Source organism: Panthera tigris, chromosome C1, assembly GCF_018350195.1.
Source record: "Panthera tigris isolate Pti1 chromosome C1, P.tigris_Pti1_mat1.1, whole genome shotgun sequence".
NCBI lineage: Eukaryota > Metazoa > Chordata > Mammalia > Carnivora > Felidae > Panthera > Panthera tigris.
In genome coordinates, this window is record NC_056667.1 from 109,951,457 (window position 1) to 109,972,770 (window position 21,314).

The 21,314-nt window shown below is 39.7% G+C and overlaps 1 protein-coding gene and 1 non-coding gene across 10 annotated transcripts in view; one reads left to right on the forward strand and one right to left on the reverse strand.

The window, feature by feature from the left end:
* The window catches only part of SAP130 (Sin3A associated protein 130), an 80,753-nt gene that overhangs the window by 48,396 nt on the left and 11,043 nt on the right, over nucleotides 1–21,314 (forward strand). For 6 of the 9 annotated variants that reach the window (XM_042994158.1, XM_042994156.1, XM_042994161.1 and 3 more), the window contains 4 exons: nucleotides 1,722–1,826; nucleotides 14,583–14,941; nucleotides 18,323–18,571; nucleotides 18,737–18,862. In XM_042994158.1, the coding sequence (XP_042850092.1) occupies nucleotides 1,722–1,826; nucleotides 14,583–14,941; nucleotides 18,323–18,571; nucleotides 18,737–18,862 (839 nt within the window). The remainder of the gene's footprint in view (nucleotides 1–1,721; nucleotides 1,827–14,582; nucleotides 14,942–18,322; nucleotides 18,572–18,736; nucleotides 18,863–21,314) is intronic. The other 3 variants (XM_042994159.1, XM_042994160.1, XM_042994163.1) reach the window with 2 other exon arrangements.
* On the reverse strand, nucleotides 8,125–8,278 carry LOC122241727. The gene has a single exon (XR_006221951.1). It is a non-coding gene; the product is annotated as a small nucleolar RNA SNORA62/SNORA6 family (small nucleolar RNA).

The window sequence follows — 21,314 nt, forward strand, 5'->3', positions numbered from 1 at the left end:
TTAGTTGATATGTCTCCTAAGGCTCTTCTATATATAGATTTCATTCATCTCTTTTTTCCTTGCGATTTATTTGTTGAAGAAACTTGGTCTTTTGTCCTGTAAACTTTTTCCTCTCCTTCCCTGTCTTTCCCAGGGTTTTGTCAGTTACATCCCCTTTGTGTTTCTTAGAACTGCTATAACAAATTACCACAAATCCGGTGGCTTAAAACAACAGAAATTTATTCTCACAGAGGTGCCTGGCTGGCTCAGTCGGTGGAGCATGCAACTCTTGATCTCAGGGTTGTGAGTTCAAGCCCCATGTTGAGTGTAGAGATTGCTTAAAAATAAATCTTTTAGGGCGCCTGGGAGGCTCAGTCATTAAGCATCTGACTTCAGCTCAGGTCATGATCTCACAGTTCATGAATTCAAGTCCCACATCGGGTAAGCTTGAGCCCTACTTTGGGTGAGCTTGAGCCCCACTTCTCTCTCTCTCTCTCTCTCTGTCCCTCACTCACTTGTGCCTTGTGTCTCTTTCTCTCTCTCTCTCTCTCAAAAATAAATAAAAATCAAATCTTTAAAAAAAAAACTTACCCTCACAGTTCTGATGGCTAGAAATCTAAAATCAGGATGTCAGCAGGGTGTTCCCTTGTGTATGCACCAGGGAGAATCCATTCCATGCCTCCTTGCTAACTTCTGGTGGCTATTGGCAGTCCTTTGGCTGTGGGAATATCACGCCAGTCTCTTCTTCTGTATTCACATGACCTTTCCTGTGTCTCTCTGTCTCAAATATCTCTCCTTTCCGTGATAAGGATACCAGTCATTGGATTTAGGGTCTACCCTCCACACCAGAAAGATCTTAACCTTGAGATCTCTAACTAAATTACACTCACAAAGACTCTATTACATTCACAGGTACAGGGATTAGGACTTGGGTATCAATTTAGCCCACTACCCCTGTAGTTTGGTTTTGCTGTTCTTGTCCCCACCACGTTGTCTCTTGTTACTTGAATCTAAAGCTTGAATAGATTCTTTTTTTATTATTTTTTATTTTTGGCAAGACCAGTTTATAAATTAAAATGTCTGGTAGTCCCCCATTTTGAGATGTTAGCAGACTTGGTGATTACTGTCTGGATCCATTAATTAGGCTTTGCAAAATGGTGTATTCTGGTTCAAGCCATTTTCTCTCAGCCCACTCATCTGGCATTTGCTTCCAGCACTCTGCCAACACTGCCCATGTCACACTTACAGCTTCCACATTGCTGAGCCCGCTGGTTCCCATCTGAGCCACACATGGCCTCTACTGGATGGCACAGTGACGCTAACTTGGTCACCTTTCTTTCACTTGACTTCCAGGAACTTTTTCTCAGGTCAACATAAACATGTAAACACAACAGTGATCGGGAACACTTAATACGGATGTTAAGTTTGATAATAAGTAGAAAGGAGATGTGGCGTGGTCGAAGCAGCAGCTAAAAGAGTCACAGTGGTTGCTTCCTGGAGAGAGATGGGCAGGAAATGGGGAGAGATGGAGGGGACCTGTGTTTTGTTAAAAGCTTTTTAGTGCAATTCGGCATTTTCAATAACATATCTATAGTATTTGGATAAAATTTTAAAAACCATTTTAAAAAATGCCTAGCAAATGTAGTGTTTTTATTTTGCCATAGTTATGCCTAGCAAATATTAATTCTTATCCTTTAATGCCCTCGGACTGTTGTTTTCTGGGTTTGTCTGGTCTCTTTCAGAATGGCAGTTCGGAAAACCCTCATTCCTCCTCAGCCTCCTGAAGTGGCTAGCCCTCGAGTGGAAAGCTCTATGCGGAGTACATCTGGGTCACCTAGGCCTGCAGGGTGAGCACATAAATGTTATCACTCTTGGTTCCAACTGCACACAATTGAGGAGGAAAGAGTCTAACATGTGACAAATTTTACATAATTTGCCTGTGTGCATCTTTTTATATCCACATTCTAGCTGTGTGACCTGGACATATTTCTCAGCCTCTCTGATTCTTATTTATGAAATAGCCGTACTTATAATATCTGCTTCATTGGATTCTTGTGTATTTAAATGAAATGATGCATTTAAAGTGTTTAGAACAGAGCCTGCCTCATAGTAAACACACAGTTATCGTTGCTATCAAAAATGGCATCATGTTGGGGCGCCTGGGTGCCTCAGTCGGTTAAGCGTCCGACTTCGGCTCAGGTCATGATCTCGCGGTCTGTGGGTTGGAGCCCCGTGTCGGGCTCTGTGCTGACAGCTCAGAGCCTGGAGCCCATTTCGGATTCTGTGTCTCCCTCTCTCTCTGCCCCTCCCCTGTTCATGGTCTGTCTCTCTCTGTCTCAAAAATAAATAAACGTTAAAAAAAATTTAAAAAAAAAATGGCATCATGTCAGTAGTTAATACATGCTGCTTTCTTTGTTCTTCATTCCACCAGTAACACTATTTTGGGAAAGAGAGGCAATGTAAGAACATTTAAAGTGTAAAGTTAAAATCATTGTCCTGTTCCCCACCCACCTTGCCAGTCCCACTAGCTAGAATTAATATTGATTGGTAACAGTATTAAGTATCTTTCTGCATCTTTTGTCTATGTACACAGGTAGATAGATTGAGTCTTAAAAACAGGATCTTGCTGATTAGAGTGTTCTGTATCTTGCCATTTTTACTTCTGTCAGTAACAGCTTGCCATGTTAATGTATTTAGATGTACTTCATAAAACTTCATTCAAGAAGAAAATTATGAATGCCTTGTATGTGCCAGGTACTGTTTTAGAATCTGGGAATATAGAAGAGTGACCAAGACAAAGTGTCCATTCTCCTTAAGCTTATTTTCTAGTGGGTGTAGAGAAACAAATATGTGAAGGAAAAGGAGGCAGTGTGAAGGGAACGTAAAGCGATGGGAGGCAGAGGTGACACCATCCAGAAAGCCTTCTCTGAGCAGAGGTTGAAGGGCTGGAAGGAAGCGCCACATGCTGCCTGATGTCCAGCTGCATGAGTCAGAGCAAAGAGCGGGGCCAGGAATTATGTGGGAGGACATGCGGTCGTTACTTTACGCAGTAGTGCAGAAAAGTACAAATAACCATTCAAGGGGCAGCTGTGAAAAATAATCATAATTGTAGGGGGTGGGATTGTACTTACTCTAGGATCTTTAAAAACACTGAAAATACTCAAAACTCTCTCATTGTCAGTTATATATAAGGAAGTGAAAAAAGTAGTAAAACTAACACTTACTTGGTACACTGTAATTTAAACATGAGAAACATTGAGAACTAAAGTGTCTTCTAAAAACTAATCAAGAGTAGTTTGAACAGCGCTTGCCGCCTTCACATTGTGTAACTTGACGCAGAGCGACAGTCCTTCCGTGTGTTGGTGAATTGTCATACTCCTTTCTAAGTTTCGGTCTGCTTCTGACATTGTATCCTGTATCTTTTCAGTGTTGGCAAATTGTCTCCAAGAGTTCATTTAATGTGAAATTTTTTGCCAGCCTCACTTCTAGGGATATCTTCATCCTTTTTATCAAAACCCTCTGCCATAACTAACACGTGGAGTACAAGTGCACATTTCAAAGCAGAATCTTTTCACTGTGCTAGCAGCTTCATCAGATAGCTTAACATTAATTCGTTAAATTAAAGTTAATTAATTACTTAACTTTGAAGTAAACCAGCCTTTATTGGCCAGGAAAGGATTTGTTGTTTTGTTTTCATGGGTTGTTTTTTTTTTTTTTTTCCCATTCTCCTTGAAATTGGCCTTTTTCTTTCATTGTGCCAGCTAACTTTACCACTTAGACCTGAATAGGATTGAATAGTCCTCAGTCCAAAGTAGAAGTCAATACTACATTTTGCCACAGCAGCTTTCTGTGCCCAGTGCAATTTAAACTAAAAGATGATAAGCGACTTTACCGTCTTTGTCGGTAAAGTCAAAGTCCAATTCATTGGATTCTGTCTGTGTGGTCCATGCCGTATCTTCATACAGGCCTAGTGCTCATCCTGTCTTCTCTTTGCTGTTGCTGGTTTCAAATCTTCTAATCACATCCAATTTCACTTCCAGAATGACTGTTTTTTTCTCTGCATTTTTATCTGCGTTGGCCAGTTTTTGCTCTCTGTCATCCATTATTATAAAATTTCACCTGGGTTTGTCTCTGGGAAATAAGAGACTGCACAGCTCCACACTTTGCTGTCCGCATAAACTGAATAACAGATTCAGTAACCAGTCATGGACAAATTTCGAAGGAAGTGATGTGATTGGTCATAGATCCTGATGCACATCTGTTAGTTACATAGTGATTTATGGACTGAGGAGGCAGCAGCAAAGTTTGCATAAAATTGCTTAAAGTTTATATAACTACTCACAGTTAATATTATAGTGAGTGGTAGCTCAAATTTTAACTGCATTTGTGGGAGACTGGTATAATGTAGTTACACATATATACATATGATTCACACACTGCACAAAGTCAGAACTATCTATATGTTAGGTATATACAAGGAACAGCAAGAGAAACCAGCCTAGAACGAGAGGAGAGTTGCACAGCATGGTTCAGAGATATAACTGAGGGCCAGATGATGTAGGGCTTTGTGGATCATTCAGTGTCCTTTCGATTTTATTCTGGGTAAGACTGAGCCATCAGAGGTCTAAGGCATAGGAGTGACATGATTTGACATTTTTTTACAAGAACTGCTCTGGCTACTGTGCTGGGAATAAACTGCAAGGAAGTAAGAGTGGAAGCAGGGAGACCAAGTGAGAAATAATACAACCTTAGACTATCATAGAGGCATGGACCACTGTGGAGGTAGTAAAAGTCTTCAAAAGAGTTCAGATTCTGGTTGTATCTTGAAGGTACAGCTGACAGAATTTTCTGACAGAAAGGGAGAAGTCTGGCTAGGAGGTTTTGCCTGAGCGACTGCAGATAAGGAATTATTCTTTCTGAAGTAAGGAAGCCTATGGGAATAGGAGAGAAAAAACTTTTTCTTTAAAAAAAATTTTTTAATGTTTATTTATTATTGAGAGAGACAGAGCGTAAGCAGGGGAGGGGCAGAGATAGAGGGAGACACAGAATCTGAAGCAGGTTCCAGGCTCTGAGCTGTCAGCACAGGGCCTGACGCGGGGTTTGAACTCACAAACCGTGAGATCATGACCTGAGCCGAAGTCAGACACTTAACCAACTGAGCCACCCAGGCACTCCGAGAGAAAAAACTTTTTAAGTTTAGTTCTAAATATTTTACTCTTGAGATCTCCAGGTGGTTAGACACAGCCAAGTGGAGATATCAAATGTATAGTTGGATATAAAATTCTGAAGTAGATACAGTCCTAGAATTGAAGATAGAGGTCTATGCTGGTGATTAAGTTTTGGCAGATACATGTTTCTAACACCGTGAGAGTGGAAGAGAGCCCATCGACAGTGAGTATAGAGAATAGACCTGGTACAAAGACCACGTGTTCAGACATGTCCTCTTAGGAGATCAGAAAAACGAAAAACCAGAAAAAGAGACTGTATTCCTATTCCTTTACTGTGTGATGTTCTCAGAAGTGTTGGTGCCATAATTAGTCCTCCATTAATGAACACTTAAATTATTTCCATTTATCACTGTAATAAATACTGCAGTGAATCTTTATCATTGAGCCCCTTCGCAAACATTTCTCTGGAATACATTTCTGGAAGTAGCGTTACTGGGTCAAATTAAATGTGGAGATTAAATTCTGATTTCCAGTCACTGTATCTGTTTATATCCTCATGAAATGTGTTCCCATTTTCTCCACATTGTTGCCAACATTAGATACTGAACTTTACAAATTTAATACATTATCTTTGTTTTTCAAGTGTTTTTTTTTGTTTGTTTTTTTTAAGTAGCACTAGAGTTAACTTTTAAAGCGCTGGGAAAAAAATACAGTAACTGAAGCGTCTGTGACATACAAAAGTACATTCCTTGTAAGCAACTGTATGTGCAGAAACTTAGGTGAGCAGGGGCTATTTGCAGAGTCTTTCCCAGACTTAATATGGTTCCGAGGTAGATTGTGGAGGTAGGGCCCCGCGCATGCAGGCACCCAGATGGCCTTCCTTGCAGTGGGCAGTCTGTTTCTGTGCCACCTGAAAGAAGGGAGCATTTGGACGGTGAAAAATAACTAGCTGAAACCAGAGCAGTCTCCCCACACTCCCACGCCCAAGTGAAAGGAATCTCATGGAAATTGCTGCTTTTAGGAATAGCCCACCTCATTCACTGATGAGTAATAAAAGGATATTCATGTGAAGATAACTAAAATTAAAACGTAGGAAAAGAGCAACAAAATATACTCATTTGTTCAGTAAGAACATGCACCAGAAAAGTGCTACAGAATAAGTGTGAAACTTATTTTAAAATTCTGACTGTGAATTTAAATTACTTAATGACGTTAGCACCACCTCACTGATGGAAAACACACAAAGGATGAAATGCAGACTAAGTGACAGGACATAAAGGGATGACATGTGAAGGGATAGAACTCAGTAAAGATCTAGAAGAAACCACAGAATGAAGGTAAAATTAAAATAGAAAACAGTGTAGACATAGAGGATAGAAATGGAAGAAGCAAAATTTAAAAAAAAATTTTTAATGTTTATTTATTTTTGACAGAGAGAGACAGAGCATGAGCAGGGGAGGGGCAGAGAGAGAGGGAGACACAGAATCCGAAGCAGGCTCCAGGCTCTGAGCTGTCAGCATAGAGCCTGATGCGGGGCTCAAACTCACAGACTGCGAGATCATGACCTGAGCCGAAGTTGGACACGCAACCAACTGAGCCACCCAGTTGCCCCGAAAAAGCAAAATTTTTAAAAGAAATAAATATAAAACAAAAACCATACAAAATATACTATGATACAAGATCAAACATATACATGTCAACATCTCAGAAACCAATATGTGAGTTAAAAGTAAGGATGTGTTAATGTTGTCATTAATTATTTTTAAGTGCTACACGACATGGGTGTATAATTACTGGCAGCTTAGATTCAGTGAAACACTGCAGTAGAGTGGTGTTGTGTGGAGATAGTGGAGGGTTAAGGGAGGGAACAAGAGTTCCCAGTACATCCTTTGAAACATGAATGTATCACTGGGGCACCTGGCTGGCTTGCGCAGAGCATGCGACTCTTGATCTTAAGATTATGGGTTCAAGCCCTACATTGGACATAGAGCTTAAAAAAAAAGAAAATGAAACGTGACTATATTACCAATTCCAAGCCAAAAGATTAAGGAAGATTAAAATATAAAATGGAGGAGGGGGTAGCACCTGGGTGGCTCAGTCAGTTAAGCGTCTGACCAGCTCAGCTCATGATCTCTTGGTTCAATGAGTTCAAGCCCCGCATCAAGCTCTGTGCTGTCGGCTCAGAGCCTGGAGCCTGCTTCGGATTCTATCTCCCTCTCTCTCTGCCCTTCCTCTGTTCACACTCTGTCTCTCTGTCTCTCAAAAATAAACATTAAAAAGTTTTCTTTTAATAGAGAGGCACCTGGGTGTCTGAGTCAGTTGAACGTCTAACTTCAGCTCGGGTCATGATCTTGCGGTTCATGGGTTCGGGCCCTGCATCTGGCTCTGCTAACAGCTTGGCGCCTGGGTCCTGCTTCGGATTCTGTGTCTCCTTCTCTCTCTGCCCCTCCCCCAGTCATGCTCTGTCTCTTTCTCTCAAAGATGAATAAACATTAAAAAAATTTTTTTAATGTTATAAAATAGAAAACAGATTTAGAAAGTAAATCCAAAAGCTGTTAAAATAAATTTAAAATATGAACTTTAAAACAAATCACATAGTACTAATTCATCCTCAGACTCTCCCCGAAACCTATAGAAATTCTCCAAATACAGGCAGACCTATCAGATCTCTGTCAGTTCCATTTTTTTCTAGTTTACATCCCTCCCTCCTTAAAGCCTTGCTTCCACCTACTCCAGTCTTCACTGGTTGCTCTCTGGACTCGGTGCCCAGCTGTTATCCCTTGTGTTTCCTTTGTCCTTCACAGTCTGAATTCCCTTCATCTCATCCCTGGTGACGTATATTTCCTTTTTTCTTGATTTACTTTCTGATTTGTTAGAGCATCTCTTTTGCAGCAGACAAACAGTATGTAAGATGTCAATTTTTGACCCTTTGCAAATCAGGAAATGTCCTTTTTCTGCCCTTACTCTTTTTGTTTTTATTTGTAGCAAGAATTACTATCAAACTCCATTCACTGGGCCACGGACCCTTGTGGTGGTAGCAAAAGACTTGCCCCTCATGTGGCACACTACCTACACTTGTGAGTTCATTGGCCAGCCAGTGGCCTCAACTCCAAACTCTAACAGTGGGCAGGGCCATCACTCTGGAGTCTAAGTCTCCTTTCTCTCTGTTGTTGAGATTAGGTAAATTATATTGATCTGTCCTCAACCCCACTGATTCTATCTCCACTGTGCTCCTGAGAATGTCCGGTGAGTATATTTGGTCAGTTATTGTTTTTCACTTCTGTAATTTAAATTTGGATCTTTTTATAACTTTGATTGCTTTGCTGAGATTTTTCTGGGTTTTTTTATCTTTTAAATTTGTTTTTCATCTTTTGAATTTGTCATTGCTTGTTGAAGCATTTTTATGATCTCTACGTCCTTGTCAGATGCTACCCGACATCATTCATCTCCTGTTCAAGTTGTGATTTTCTTGGCTCTTGGTTAGACAAGTGGTTTTCTGTTTGGACCTGGACCTTTATGGTCTTAGAAGACCCTGGAGTTTATTTCTAGCTTAATGTTTTGGCAGTCCTCCTCTCACATGGCCGCAACTGGGGAAGGGAAAGCATTGCCTTCTCACTGCCAAGTGGAGAGTTGAAGGCCAGGTTCCCTGCTTGACCTCTTTTGACACCACTTCAATAGTGAGATGGCGGAAAGAGAATCACGCTGCCTCATTACAGCCTGGCAAGTGTAGAAGTCTAGGTTCTCCACAGCCTTTGCCGGAGAGCGTGGGAATTGGGACCACAGTCGTTTCTGTGGTGTTTCACTGGGAGAGCAGTTATTGTCTAGAAGTCTCCTGTCTTGCTCAGCTGCTCCTGTCTTGGTTCCTTGAGCAGATTTTTCTTGGGATTTTTGTCTGTGCCCTTTGACATTTCTGTATTATGGCCTTCCAGGACCCAGACTGGAGCACAGTCAGAAAGGAAACCCAGGGAACTCACTGCTATGTCTTAGCCAGTCTGCCTTCATCTCTCAGCAGCTTTTTGTTGGTTTTATATGTAATACTCATGATTTCAGCTATAATTAACTAGGAAGAATATGAAAAAGTATGTCCAGGCCATCTTTCCATAAACAGAATTCCTGCTTACACTCTTAAATAATACAATGGCTGGGAGAAGTTTAAATTGAAAATCTCTTTTTCTTTGCAGACGTTATCTTCAACTTTATCTCATAACGTTCTTTTTTGGAGTTCTTAATATGAAAACCTGTAAATGTAGAACAAAATAGAGAACACAGTATTATTCAACTAGATTTAACTTTTAGTATTTTGCCATATATTCCCTTTTTTGGTGCGATCAAATTACAGAATTTCACTTTTAAGTAATTCCTTGGGGGGTACCTTGACTGGCTCAGTTGGTAGAGCATGTGACTCTTGATCTCTGGGTCATGAGTTCAAGTCCCACATTGGGTGTGGAGTCTACTTAAAATTTTTTTTTAATATATATATTCGTGCATTTTGACAATTTAATTATGTGTCTAGGTGTGCGTTTTTTCACCTTTTCCTACACAAGTTGGTTGATTGATGTTTTTCATCAAATCTGGGGAGTCTTTGGCACAGTTTCTTCAGATATTGTTTCTGCCCCATTCTCTCTTTGCTTCTGGGACTCCCATTATGTATGTGTATGTTGGTACAGTTATTGCTGTCCCAAAGTTCTCTGAGGCTCTGTTTATTTTTCCTCCTGTGTACCCACTCTTTTTTTAAGTTTTTTTTTTTTTTAATGTTTATTTATTTTTGAGAGAGAGAGAGACAGGGCATGAGGAGGAGAGGGGCAGAGAGAGAGGGAGACACAGAATCCGATGCAATATATATATATATATATATATATATATATATATATATACACACACACACATACATACACATACATATATATATATTTTTATATATATATATATATATATATATATATATATATATTTTTTATATATAATCTCTTTGCCCAATGTGGGGCTCCAACTCATGACCCCGAGATCAAGAGTCACATGCTGTACCAACTGAGGTAGCTGGGTGCCCCAGAAATACACTTTTGAGTCTTGTTAGTGATTTTCTGTTTTCCTTTCAACTCTTATATTTTTCAAGTGCAGAATTGCTTTTTGGTCTTTTTTTTAATAATTTCTGTCTCTTTATTAATCTCAGTTTGCTGAGACATGATTTTTAGGCTGTTCTTATAACCATGATCTCCTTTAGTTCTTTAAACATATTTACAATAGCTAACTTAAATTCTCTGACTAGTAAGCCTAACACCTGTGCATCCTTAGTGACCGTTTTATTGCTTCCCCCCGCCATGTTCAAACATTGCTTTGTTTCTTTACATACCTCAGAATTATTGTTGAAAACTTGACATTTTAAACGGTGTGTGGCAACTCTGGAAATCAGATTCCCACACTTCCCTGGGGTTTGTTGTTGGGTTTTGGTTGTTTAGGGACTTTTGTAAAATAATTCTTTAAAATCACTGTCTTTGTCTAGTGTGGCCACTGAATACACTCTTAGCTTTGTAGTCATCTAATGATTAAACCGATTTCCTTGAATGCCTGAATGCCTGGAACCAGTAAGTCTCTGTGTTTGCTAAGGGCCTTGTGTGTCTTGGGGTAGCCCATCAACACTGAGGCAGGCGGTTTTACATCTCTTTTTTCTTTTCGCTTACACAGAGCCAGAGGTGAGAACCTGTGTCCTTCTTGGTTCTTTCCTGGGCTCTGCACAGCCCAAGGTACGCACACAGTCCTACATGTATATATTGCTTCCTGAATTTGCCAGAAATACGTTGGAGCTTTTTGAAGCCCCTGTGGACATTTCATTCTCCAACTTTTCCTTTAAAGCTTTTTGGGTAGCTTATTGTTTGCCCCACTTTTACCATCCTATCAGTTAGCTGGGAAGCTGATCACTTGTGTCTGATTTGTTCCAGTACTCTAGAAGTAAAAGGTGTTCACACTGAGCAGGTCTGGTAGATAAGACAGTCTTGCAAATGGGAGCAGCCAGTTTGTATAATGATAGTTCTCTGGTCAAGAGGGTTTGAAGGGCCTCTAGCCCCTCTGGTAGCTGCCAGGCTGATGGTTTTTGCCGTAAGCATGGACTGGTGGTTAGCAAGCCTACCATTGGCGGTGGAAAGGGAGAGAGAGAAATAGGGCAGGGGCGCCTGGGTGGCTCAGTGGATTAAACATCCGACTTCAGTTCAGGTCATGATCTCATGGTTCGTGGATTTGAACCCCGTATCAGGCTCTCTACTGTCAGCACTGAGCCCATTTCAGATCTGTCCCCCTCTCCCTCTGCCCCTCCCCTGCTTGCACACGTTCTCCTACACGCTCTCCCATTCTCTCTCTCTCTCTCTCTCTCTCTTTAAAAAAAAAAAACAAAAAAAAAAAACAGTTAAAAATAGGGCAAGTTAAACACCACAGACTTTATTGGTCTTACTGAGGTTTGGCTGATTTTCTTGAATAATTTTGCTACATTGTTCATTTCCAGAGTTCTGAAAACATTGTTAATGCCAAGTTTTTGTTGCTTTTATGAAAGAGAATTTTCAGAGATCATTACTCCCACATTAATTCTCTTTAATTCCAGAATAATCTTTTCCTGTACCCCACCTTTATTTACTTATTTTGAAATAATTTAAGACTCACAAAAAGTTATAAAATAGTGCAGAAAGTTCCCATGTACCCTTACCCAGCTTCCCCCAATGATTACGTCTTACATAACCCTCGTATTTTTTCAAAGTGAAAAAATTGGCATTAGTACAATGCTGTTGACCAACTACAGACCTTATTAAAATGTCACCAGTTTTTTCCCCCCTTTGGTGTATATTTGAAATCTCATCCATGAATAGATTTATATAACCATTATCATGATCAGATTGTGAACCTCTTTTGTTGCCACCAAGATATTCCCTTATTCACAGTCATACCTTTCCCGCAAACCTAATAATACCTTGCCACTTAGCTGTGCCCCACCAGAATTTTTTCATTTTGAGAGTTTTATGTAAATGGAATCTCAAATTAAATATATACTCTATATATGTAATATATATATTTTTTCATACCTAATGATGCTGGCTTATTTTTTCACCAAATGTTGTACTTTTGAGACCCATCCAAATTGTAGTATATATCAATAATTTCTTCTTTTTAGGGTGAGTAATGTTACATCACATGGGTATACCCGTATGCTTATTTACCCGTTTGCTTATTGAGGTTCATTGGGATTGTTCTGGTTTGGGGTTATTAGAAATAAAGCTGCTATGAACATTCAGGTACAGCTTCCTTGGTAGACATATATTTTCACTTCTCTGGGATAAAAATCCCGAGTATAGTTGCTAAGTTACATGGTCCATGTATTTTTCATTTTATAAGGAACTTCCTAACTGTTTTGCAGACTGGCTGTACTGTTTCAAATTTCCACCGGCAACATGTGAGATCCTTGTATCCTAAAACCTTGCTAACCTCATTTATTAGTGCTAGGAGGTTTTTGGTATATCAAGTTGCTCTACATCCTTTCCTGTGCTTGCTATTATAAAATCTTAAGTTTTATTTTCACCGTCTGATTGGGGTGTGGTAGGATATCATCAAGACTTTAATTTGCACGACTCTAATGGCTGATGGTATTGAACATCTTTTCATGTGCCTGTTTGCCTCCTGGATATTTTCTCTAGTGTTTGTTCCTTATTCATATAAGTTTGTTCCTTATTCATGTTGTCTTCTATTGAGACTGTATGTTTTCCCAGTATTGAGTTTACAGAGTTGTTTATATATTGTGAATATCATTCTTTTATCATAGATAATAATGTGTTTTGGTTTGTTTGTCTTAACCATTTTTAAGTGTACATTTCATCGGTGTTAGGCATATTCTCACTCTCGGGCAGCCCTCTCCAGATCTATGCAGAACTGCAACTCTCTATGCCCATTATTCAGCCACTTCCATTTTCCCTCCTCCCAGCCGACGGGGGCCACTGTTGTACTTTTCTTTTTTCAGTGAATTTGACTACTCTGGGTACCTCATGTAAGTGGAATCAACATAATGTGTTTCACAAATATTTTTTTTTCAGTCTGTGCCTTGTCTTTTACTTCTTAAAGTGGTCTTTAGCAAAGCAAAAGTCTTAATTTTATTTTCTTTTTTTTAGCAAAAGCCTTTACTTTGCTAAAACTCAATTTATCATTTTTTTCTTTGGAGTGTACTTTTGGTATCATGTCTAAGAACTCTTGACTAAATCCTGGGGGGAGGGAGTTGTATTTTTATAAAACTTTTATAGTTTTACATTTTAAACTCAGATTTATGATCCATGTGGAATTCAATTTTGTATATGGTATGAGATTTGGTTTGATGTTGAATTTTTTGCCTATGGAAATCCAATTGTTTTTGGCCTTGAACTTGAGGGGGTACTTTTCATACCTTGAAAAGTACTGCTTTTCATATCCTGAATTTTCAGCATTAGTATATAAACCTTTACAGCTATTAAATGAAATATTTTACTGGGATACCTGGCCAGCTCTGTCGGTAGAGCATGTGACCCTTGATCCTGAGTTCGAGCCCCATGCTGGGTGTAGTGATTATTCAAAAATAAAGTCTTTAAAAATATTTTTTTTTACTTTAAAAAATAATGTTTAAGAAGAATTTGTAATGACATGAGGAACTACTTCTGATAAAACTGAAAAAAATAGGATATATAGTTTTTTTCTAATTTTTTTTTAATGTTTATTAATTTTTTGAAAGAGAGACAGAGCATGAGCAGGGGAGGGGCATAGAGAGAGGGAGACACAGAATCTGAAGCAGGCTCCAGGCTCCAAGCTGTCAGCACAGAGCCCATTGTGGGGCTCGAACTCATGAGAACTGAGCCGAAGTCGGACACTTAACCGACAGAGCCACCCAGGCGCCTCAGATAAACAGTTTTAAACATTAAATGTATAGCTACATTAGAGGCCTGAAGTATTCTGGTAAAATAGCTGGAAAGTTGTGATGCCTCTGGGTAAGGGGCTGGGTATGTGAAGTGGAAGAAAATTATCTTCAATTTGTGTTCTTTTGAATCATTACGATGTGTGTGAGCTTCCTCTTCTATAAGAAATAGGTTTACAAGAAACTACAGACAAAGTGAGTATGATTGTGATTTCAAAACAAAACTTCATAAGGCAACATGTGCATTAAGGAATTGGGGGAGAAAAAGACTAATGTAGTAAAAGTTCTTTGACTTTTGATGATGTGACTTTAAGTGAATGCTATTTTCTAAGTTAATTTTATCACTGCTTATAAAATTTGGTAGGGTGGGCCCAGGTGGGGATATTTTTAAAACTTACCTTAAAGTTCAATATCTAGAATCAAACTAATAGAGTTAGGGTTGTGCTGTGCATTGTACAAAAAGAACTGGACAAACACCCATCCTCCGAGATGTTTGCTACATTATCTTCATTTTCGTGTTTCAGTGCCAAGCCTAAGTCAGAAATCCACGTATCAATGACCACTCCAGTCACTGTGTCCATGGAGACCGTGTCCAGTCAAAGCAATGACCAGCCCACCATTGCAGTCCCTCCCACGGCTCAGCAGCCTCCACCGACCATCCCAACCATGATCGCAGCCACGAGCCCCCCATCACAGCCAGCCGTCGCCCTCTCAACCATTCCCGGAGCGGTCCCCGTCACTCCTCCTGTCACTACCATCGCAGCTGCCCCTCCGCCATCAGCCGCTGTGGCCGGCAATCTCTCCTCTGTGTTGGGCCCTCCGGTACCTGAGATAAAAGTTAAAGAAGAAGTGGAGCCAATGGACATCATGAGGCCGGTCTCTGGTAGGTTCATTCCCGGAGCACTCTTCATTGGCACATGACACTCCTTGGGCCGGACTCCTGGGACCCTCAGCCGCAGAGCCCGATCCCTTGGGGTGCACTGCATTTCATTTGCATTTCATTCCTTTTAAGAAAGAGAAGACTCCCTAACAAGGCTCCTTTTGAAAACAACCCATTTTTGCTTCCCTTTTAGCACTAATTTTCTTTCTTCAACAGAATCATGAAAAGGATTAACATTTCTCCAAGAATATCCTGAACTAGAGCTTCTGTGGCTATCTGTTGTATTTTCTTTTCCATTTCTCATTTTGGTTTCTGAGTCTTATCTCTTTTTTTCTTAATGTAGTTAAAACATTGCCAGTGTTATTTATTTATTTTGGAAAAACTGATCATTACTTTCAGTAATGTTACTGTTTATCTCTTTCGGATTTTTCTTTGTTATCTCCTTCCTCTACTAAATTTCAGATTAGTTTCTTTTTTTTTTCTAGTTTCTTGTGGTATAAGGTTTATTTGAACTTTTTTCTTAATACAAACATTTATAGCATTAAAAAAATAAAAATAGAAAAAAATAAAATTAAAAATAGAAAATAAGGGTCAAGATAAATCAAGCCAAGGGCTAATTATCTAACAGTTTATTCCCTGCCAGTTTGTGTTGCCTTATTATGCAGTGAAGTAAGATCTATGTTGTTGAAAATACTCTCTTGATAAACTTACATGTGATTAGTTAAATCTTGAAATTACTCGCTACTTTCTTTCCCTCCTCTCCTTGACTCTGAACTTCCAGTGTGTGAAATGCAGGTTACTTTGGAGGTTTTCTGATTGTTTGTATACTTGTTAATAATTTATTGAGGAACGTTGCTTCCCCCGACTGCAAAAATAACATATCATGTACAGTATTTATGAAATGCCGATAAAGCCCAGGTGGAAGGCAAGTCATTTTGTACTCCCGTTACCGGGCGTTGCCCTCTTAGCATTTTGGCATAAAGGCCTCCATCCCCCATGCTGTTTGTTCAGTAAGGGGTATGGTTGTGCTGTGTCTGCAGTTATTAAACCTGCTGTTTATTTGTATTTAGTATGCCATGAAATATTCTTCTTACCCATTATTTTATATATATAATACCCACAATATTATTCTTACCCACATTCAGCCTCAGTACTCCGTTGAAAGACACCGTGGATAACCCAGCATGGGAAATTAAATGTTTTCCATTTTACTGTTCTCTCTTGATTTGGATAGTTCCTCTTACCTCTCTGTACTGGAAAACTGATGGTAATCCTGCCTCAAATTGTAGGGCTTGACACCAGGTACTGTGACACATCCTTGTACAAAACAAGTACATCTCCATCCTCTTGGAGCTTACGTTTTAGCAGGGGAGAGAAACAGTTAAGAAAAGCAATGACAGATACAGGCATACCTCAGAGAAATTGTGGGTTCATTTCCAGACCACCACAATAAAGCAAGTATTGCAGTAAAGTGAGTATCACGGCGCCTGGGTAACTCAGTCAGTTGAGTGGTTGACTCTTGATTTCAGTTCAGGTTATGATCTCACTGTTTGTGAATTCGAGCCCCACATCAGGCTCTGTGCTCACAGCACAGAGCCTGCTTCAAATCTTTTGTCTCCCTCTCTCTGCCCCTCCCCTACTTGCATGCACGGTCTCTCAAAGAAATAAATGCTAAAAAAATTTTTTTTGATTAAAAAAATAAGGGACGCGTAGGTGGCTCAGTAGGTTAAGTGCCCAACCTCATGATCTCGAGGTTCATAGGTTCAAGCCCCGTGTCGGGCTCTGTGCTGACAGCTCAGAGCCTGGAGCCTGCTTCAGATTCTGTGTCTCCCTCTCTGCCCCTCCACCACTTGTACTCTGACTGTCTCTCAAAAATAAACATTTAAAAAATAATAATAATAAAGTAAAATGAATATCACAATAAATCAAGTCAAATGAATTTTATGTAAAAGTTATGTTTACACAATAAGTGTGCAATAGCATTAGGTCTTTTTTTTTTTTTTTTTTAATGTTTATTTATTTAAGGGAGCATGCACTCACAAGCAGGGGAGGGGCAGAGTCAGTGCAAAGCCTGACACGGGGCTCCATCCCAGAAACCATGAGATCATGACCCAAGCCGAAATCAAGAGCCAGACACTTTACCAACTGAGCTATCCAGGCACCCTGTGATAGCATTATGTCTTTAAAAACAATATACATACCTTAATTTAAAAATACTTTATTGCTGGGGCATATGGGAGGCTCAGTCATTTAAGCATCCAGCTCAGGTCATGATCTCACCATTCGTGAGTTCGAGCCCCACATGGGTTCTCTGCTGTCAGCATGGAGCCCACTTTGGATCCTCTGTCCACCCTGTCTCTTTGCTGTTGCCCTTCCCCCACTCATTCTCTCTCTCTCTCTCTCTCTCTCTCTCTCTCTCTCTCAAAATAAACTTTTTTTAAAAATACCTTATTACTAACAAATGCTAACCATCATCTGAGCTTTCAGTGAGTCATGATCACTGATCACGATCACCATAACAAATATAATAATAATGAAAAAGTGTTACCAAAATGTGACACAGACACAAAGCAAGCAGATGCTGTTGGGAAAACGGTGCTGGTAGACTTGCTTAACACAGGGTTGCCACAGACCATCAATTTTCAAAAAGCACAGTATCTGCAAAGCACAGTAAAGTGAGGTGTGGCTATGTGAGGGAAAGTCAGAGCTATGAATTTAAGAAGAGTTTTAAAGGGAGGGCCTCACTGAGGAAGTCATCTTTGAATAGAGGCATTAAAAAGATGAAGTGCCAGCTGTTCGGATATCTGGAAAAGGAGCACTCCAGGCCTGAGGAACATGCCTGGTGTCCTCCATAGCAGAGACGGTTCAAGCAGACAGTCCAGGGATAGTACTGGACTCCATAGGGTCAGAGATCCAAGGTCCTACCACCCCTAGTTTGACCTCGTGCTTTAGATTCAAGAGAGCTGCTAGAACTCCAGCTATCGTATCTGAGTTCCAGGGTGACAGAAGACAAGGAGTAGAAGGTCACACCTTCATTTAAGGACACTTATAAAAAATGCTACAAAACACTTCTGTTTTCATTTCATATGGCCACACCCATCTATAAAGGAGGCTAGTAAATAGTCTTTCAGCTGAGTGGCAGAGTGCCCATCTACAGGTGTAAGGGTCCTCATTTAAGGATGGTGAAATCATGATGTATTAGGGAGCAGTCGGCACCCTCTGCCACAAGTAGGGTGCTTAGCACACTACCAGCCACATAGGAAGATTCAGTAAATGTTACTTCTCTTTTCTGTCTTAGCCATTCTCATTGGTTGCAAATCCAGTGAAGCTTCCCATAATGCGTGGGTTCTCTCACACATGTATGTGCTCTTTTTCCTATGACAGCAGTTCCCCCCCTGGCTACCAGCACTGTGTCTCCATCTCTCACATTGCTGGCTAACAACCTGTCCATGCCTACAAGTGACCTACCACCTGGTGCCTCTCCAAGGAAAAAGCCTCGAAAGCAACAGCACGTGATTTCTACAGAAGAAGGGGATATGATGGAGACGAACAGCACTGACGACGAGAAGTCCACTGCCAAGAGTCTTTTGGTGAAGGCTGAGAAGCGCAAGTCTCCACCCAAGGAGTATATTGGTAATGGTCACTTGGGCTAGTTATTGTCACGTGAAGCTTTCCCACTTAAGTTGGGAGTCCATCCCCAAAACTGTTCCCATAATCCTTCTTAAAGTTACATCTTGAGGATTCTTGACAATATATAATAAGTTATTTAATGTCTTCCTTTTCTTTTCTTCTGAATAGATGAAGAAGGTGTGAGGTATGTCCCAGTGCGTCCAAGACCTCCCATTACTTTGCTCCGTCACTATCGGAACCCTTGGAAAGCTGCTTACCACCACTTTCAGCGGTACAGTGATGTCCGGGTCAAAGGTTAGTTTCCCCAGAAACATCCATTGTGAATGCATGAAATTGGTCTCAGTTGACTGTATGGTAATCATAGTAGAGTAGAAAGACAGAATTACAGTTTTCTAGTTTCCAGAAAACCCAGGGGGTGACACAGTGACCTCCTTAGCCCCCAGGGTAGTTATGGAAAAGCTTTATTGTTATTGGACATAGTCCACATTAGTCCCTAGGATGCTGAGAGATACATTGTAAGCCCCAGGAAATTTATTTTCCAAAACACCTTTTGTTTAACATGTGAAGCTCCTGAAATGGTCTAGGGCAAGCGTTCAGTAAACGTTTTGTTGTGGTTGTACTTGAGAATTACTTTTTCATAAACCCACATATAGTAAAAATAGCTGATAGTACTTGCAAATATCTGCAAATATTTGTACGAGACGGTAGACTTTAAAAGCATCATTAATCTCCGGTATAATCATGGCACAGAGAAGTGTAAGTTTTCAGAGAATTGATCACATTTCCCCTTCCCTCAAATAAATTCTACTTGGAAACATCTCTGATGGTTTCCTTGAATCCTCAAGATGAGTCAGATGGTATGGACTATAATGTCTGCGAGCAGGGGTAAAGCTTCTGTTAGTTCAGTCTCTGAAGGGAACTCCAGAGGTGGCTGCATGTCCAGCAGTTCTTATGAGTGGACTTTGAGGTCTGGAAAGAGGCTCGATTTCCAGATACCAGAGTGGTGGCCTTTGGTGGAAGCAGGGAGTGGCCCAGTAATAAACATCTCTTCACGGCACAGGAGTTCCATGTCATAGCAGGAAAGTATTGTAAAGTATAGCCTGATAACATTTATGCCATATGGAAGGATTGTTACTACTGCCTGGGACTCGCTGTGCAAAAATTTATCCCAGGAAAGGTAATCTGACCACTGAAAGTGTTGATTCAGATGGTCTCTTGACTATTAAACTTTATTGATCTACTTTGCCCAAGCTTTAAAATCATGTTCATATACATAAATCAAGATGGAATATTGAAAATTGGTCAGGTAATTCACAGGAAGAAGAAAAAAAAACAGAACAATAAGCAACACAGGAAACAAACTCACGATTAGTAATGGAAGTTCTAGACACGCCATAAGTCAAGGAAGAGATAAAAAGACTATATGGGTTGGAAAAGAATAAATAAAACTATCTCTGTTTGCAAGTGACATCATTGTCTACATAGAAAATCTCAAGGATTCCATACAAAAAACTCCTGGAAGTAATGAGTTCAGCAAGGTCGCAGAATACAATGTCAACACACAAATCAATTGTAATTTTAGATACAATTTTATACTAAAATTGTAATTCTCGTATAAATCTAGCAAAACACACGTGTTTGCTGATAACTATGAAATGCTGACTAAAGAGATCTGAATATCTGCGGTTTGTGAGTTTGAGCCCCACATTGGGCTCACTGCTGTCAGCCTTTCAGCGCAGAGCCCACTTTCGATCCTTTGGCCCCCTCTCTCTGCTCCTCCCCCACTTGCCCTCTCCCAAAAATAAATATTAAAAAAAAATGATCTGAATAAATGAAGAGACGTGCAGCATTCATGGATTTGAAACTCAACGTAAGATGTCAGTTTTCCCTAGATCAGTAGGTTTGTTTGATACAGTTCCTAACAGACTCACAGAAAGATTTTTGTAGACATAGTAAATCTTATTCGCAACTTTACATGAAAGGTATAAAAAGTAGAATAGCTAAAATCTTGAAAAAAAAAGAGAAATCGTTTTTTCTGATATTAAAGCATATAGTTTATCTATAGTAGTTTAAACAGGGTGGTATTTGCAGAGGAATATACATGTAAGTGCCTGGAATGGAATGGAAAATGCAGAAATAGACCCATACAAATATGCTCAATTGATTTTTGACCAAATGGAAAAATAATTAAGTGGAGGAAGGAGAATCTTCTTATTTTTAACAAATGGTGGTGGACATCCATAATTGTAAAAAAAGAGAGAAATAGCCTCAACTTAATCCTCACACCTTATACAAAAGTTAACTCAAAGTGGATAATAGATTTAAATATTAAATGTAAAACTGTAAAACTTTTAGAAGAAAACCTAGGATAAAGTCTTCAGGACCTAAGGCATGGTGAACAGCTCCTAGACACGACACCAAAAACACTGTCCACAAAAGGAAAGGAAAATAAATTGGACTTAATAAAAACTTCTTATCACTGAAAGACTCTGTCAGGATAAAAAGATAAAGTATAGACCAGGAGAAAATACTAGCAAACCACATATCTGATAAAGGGTTCATATTTAGAATATATGTATTAGGAACTTTCAATACTTAACAGTAAATAAAAACAATAATCCAATTAGAAAATGGACAAAGGCATGAAGAGACACTTTACCAAAGAGGATAACACGGATGGCATGCACAAAAAGATGTTCAAGGGGACAGAAATTTCCAGTCTTTAAGTGGGATCTGCACATAGAGA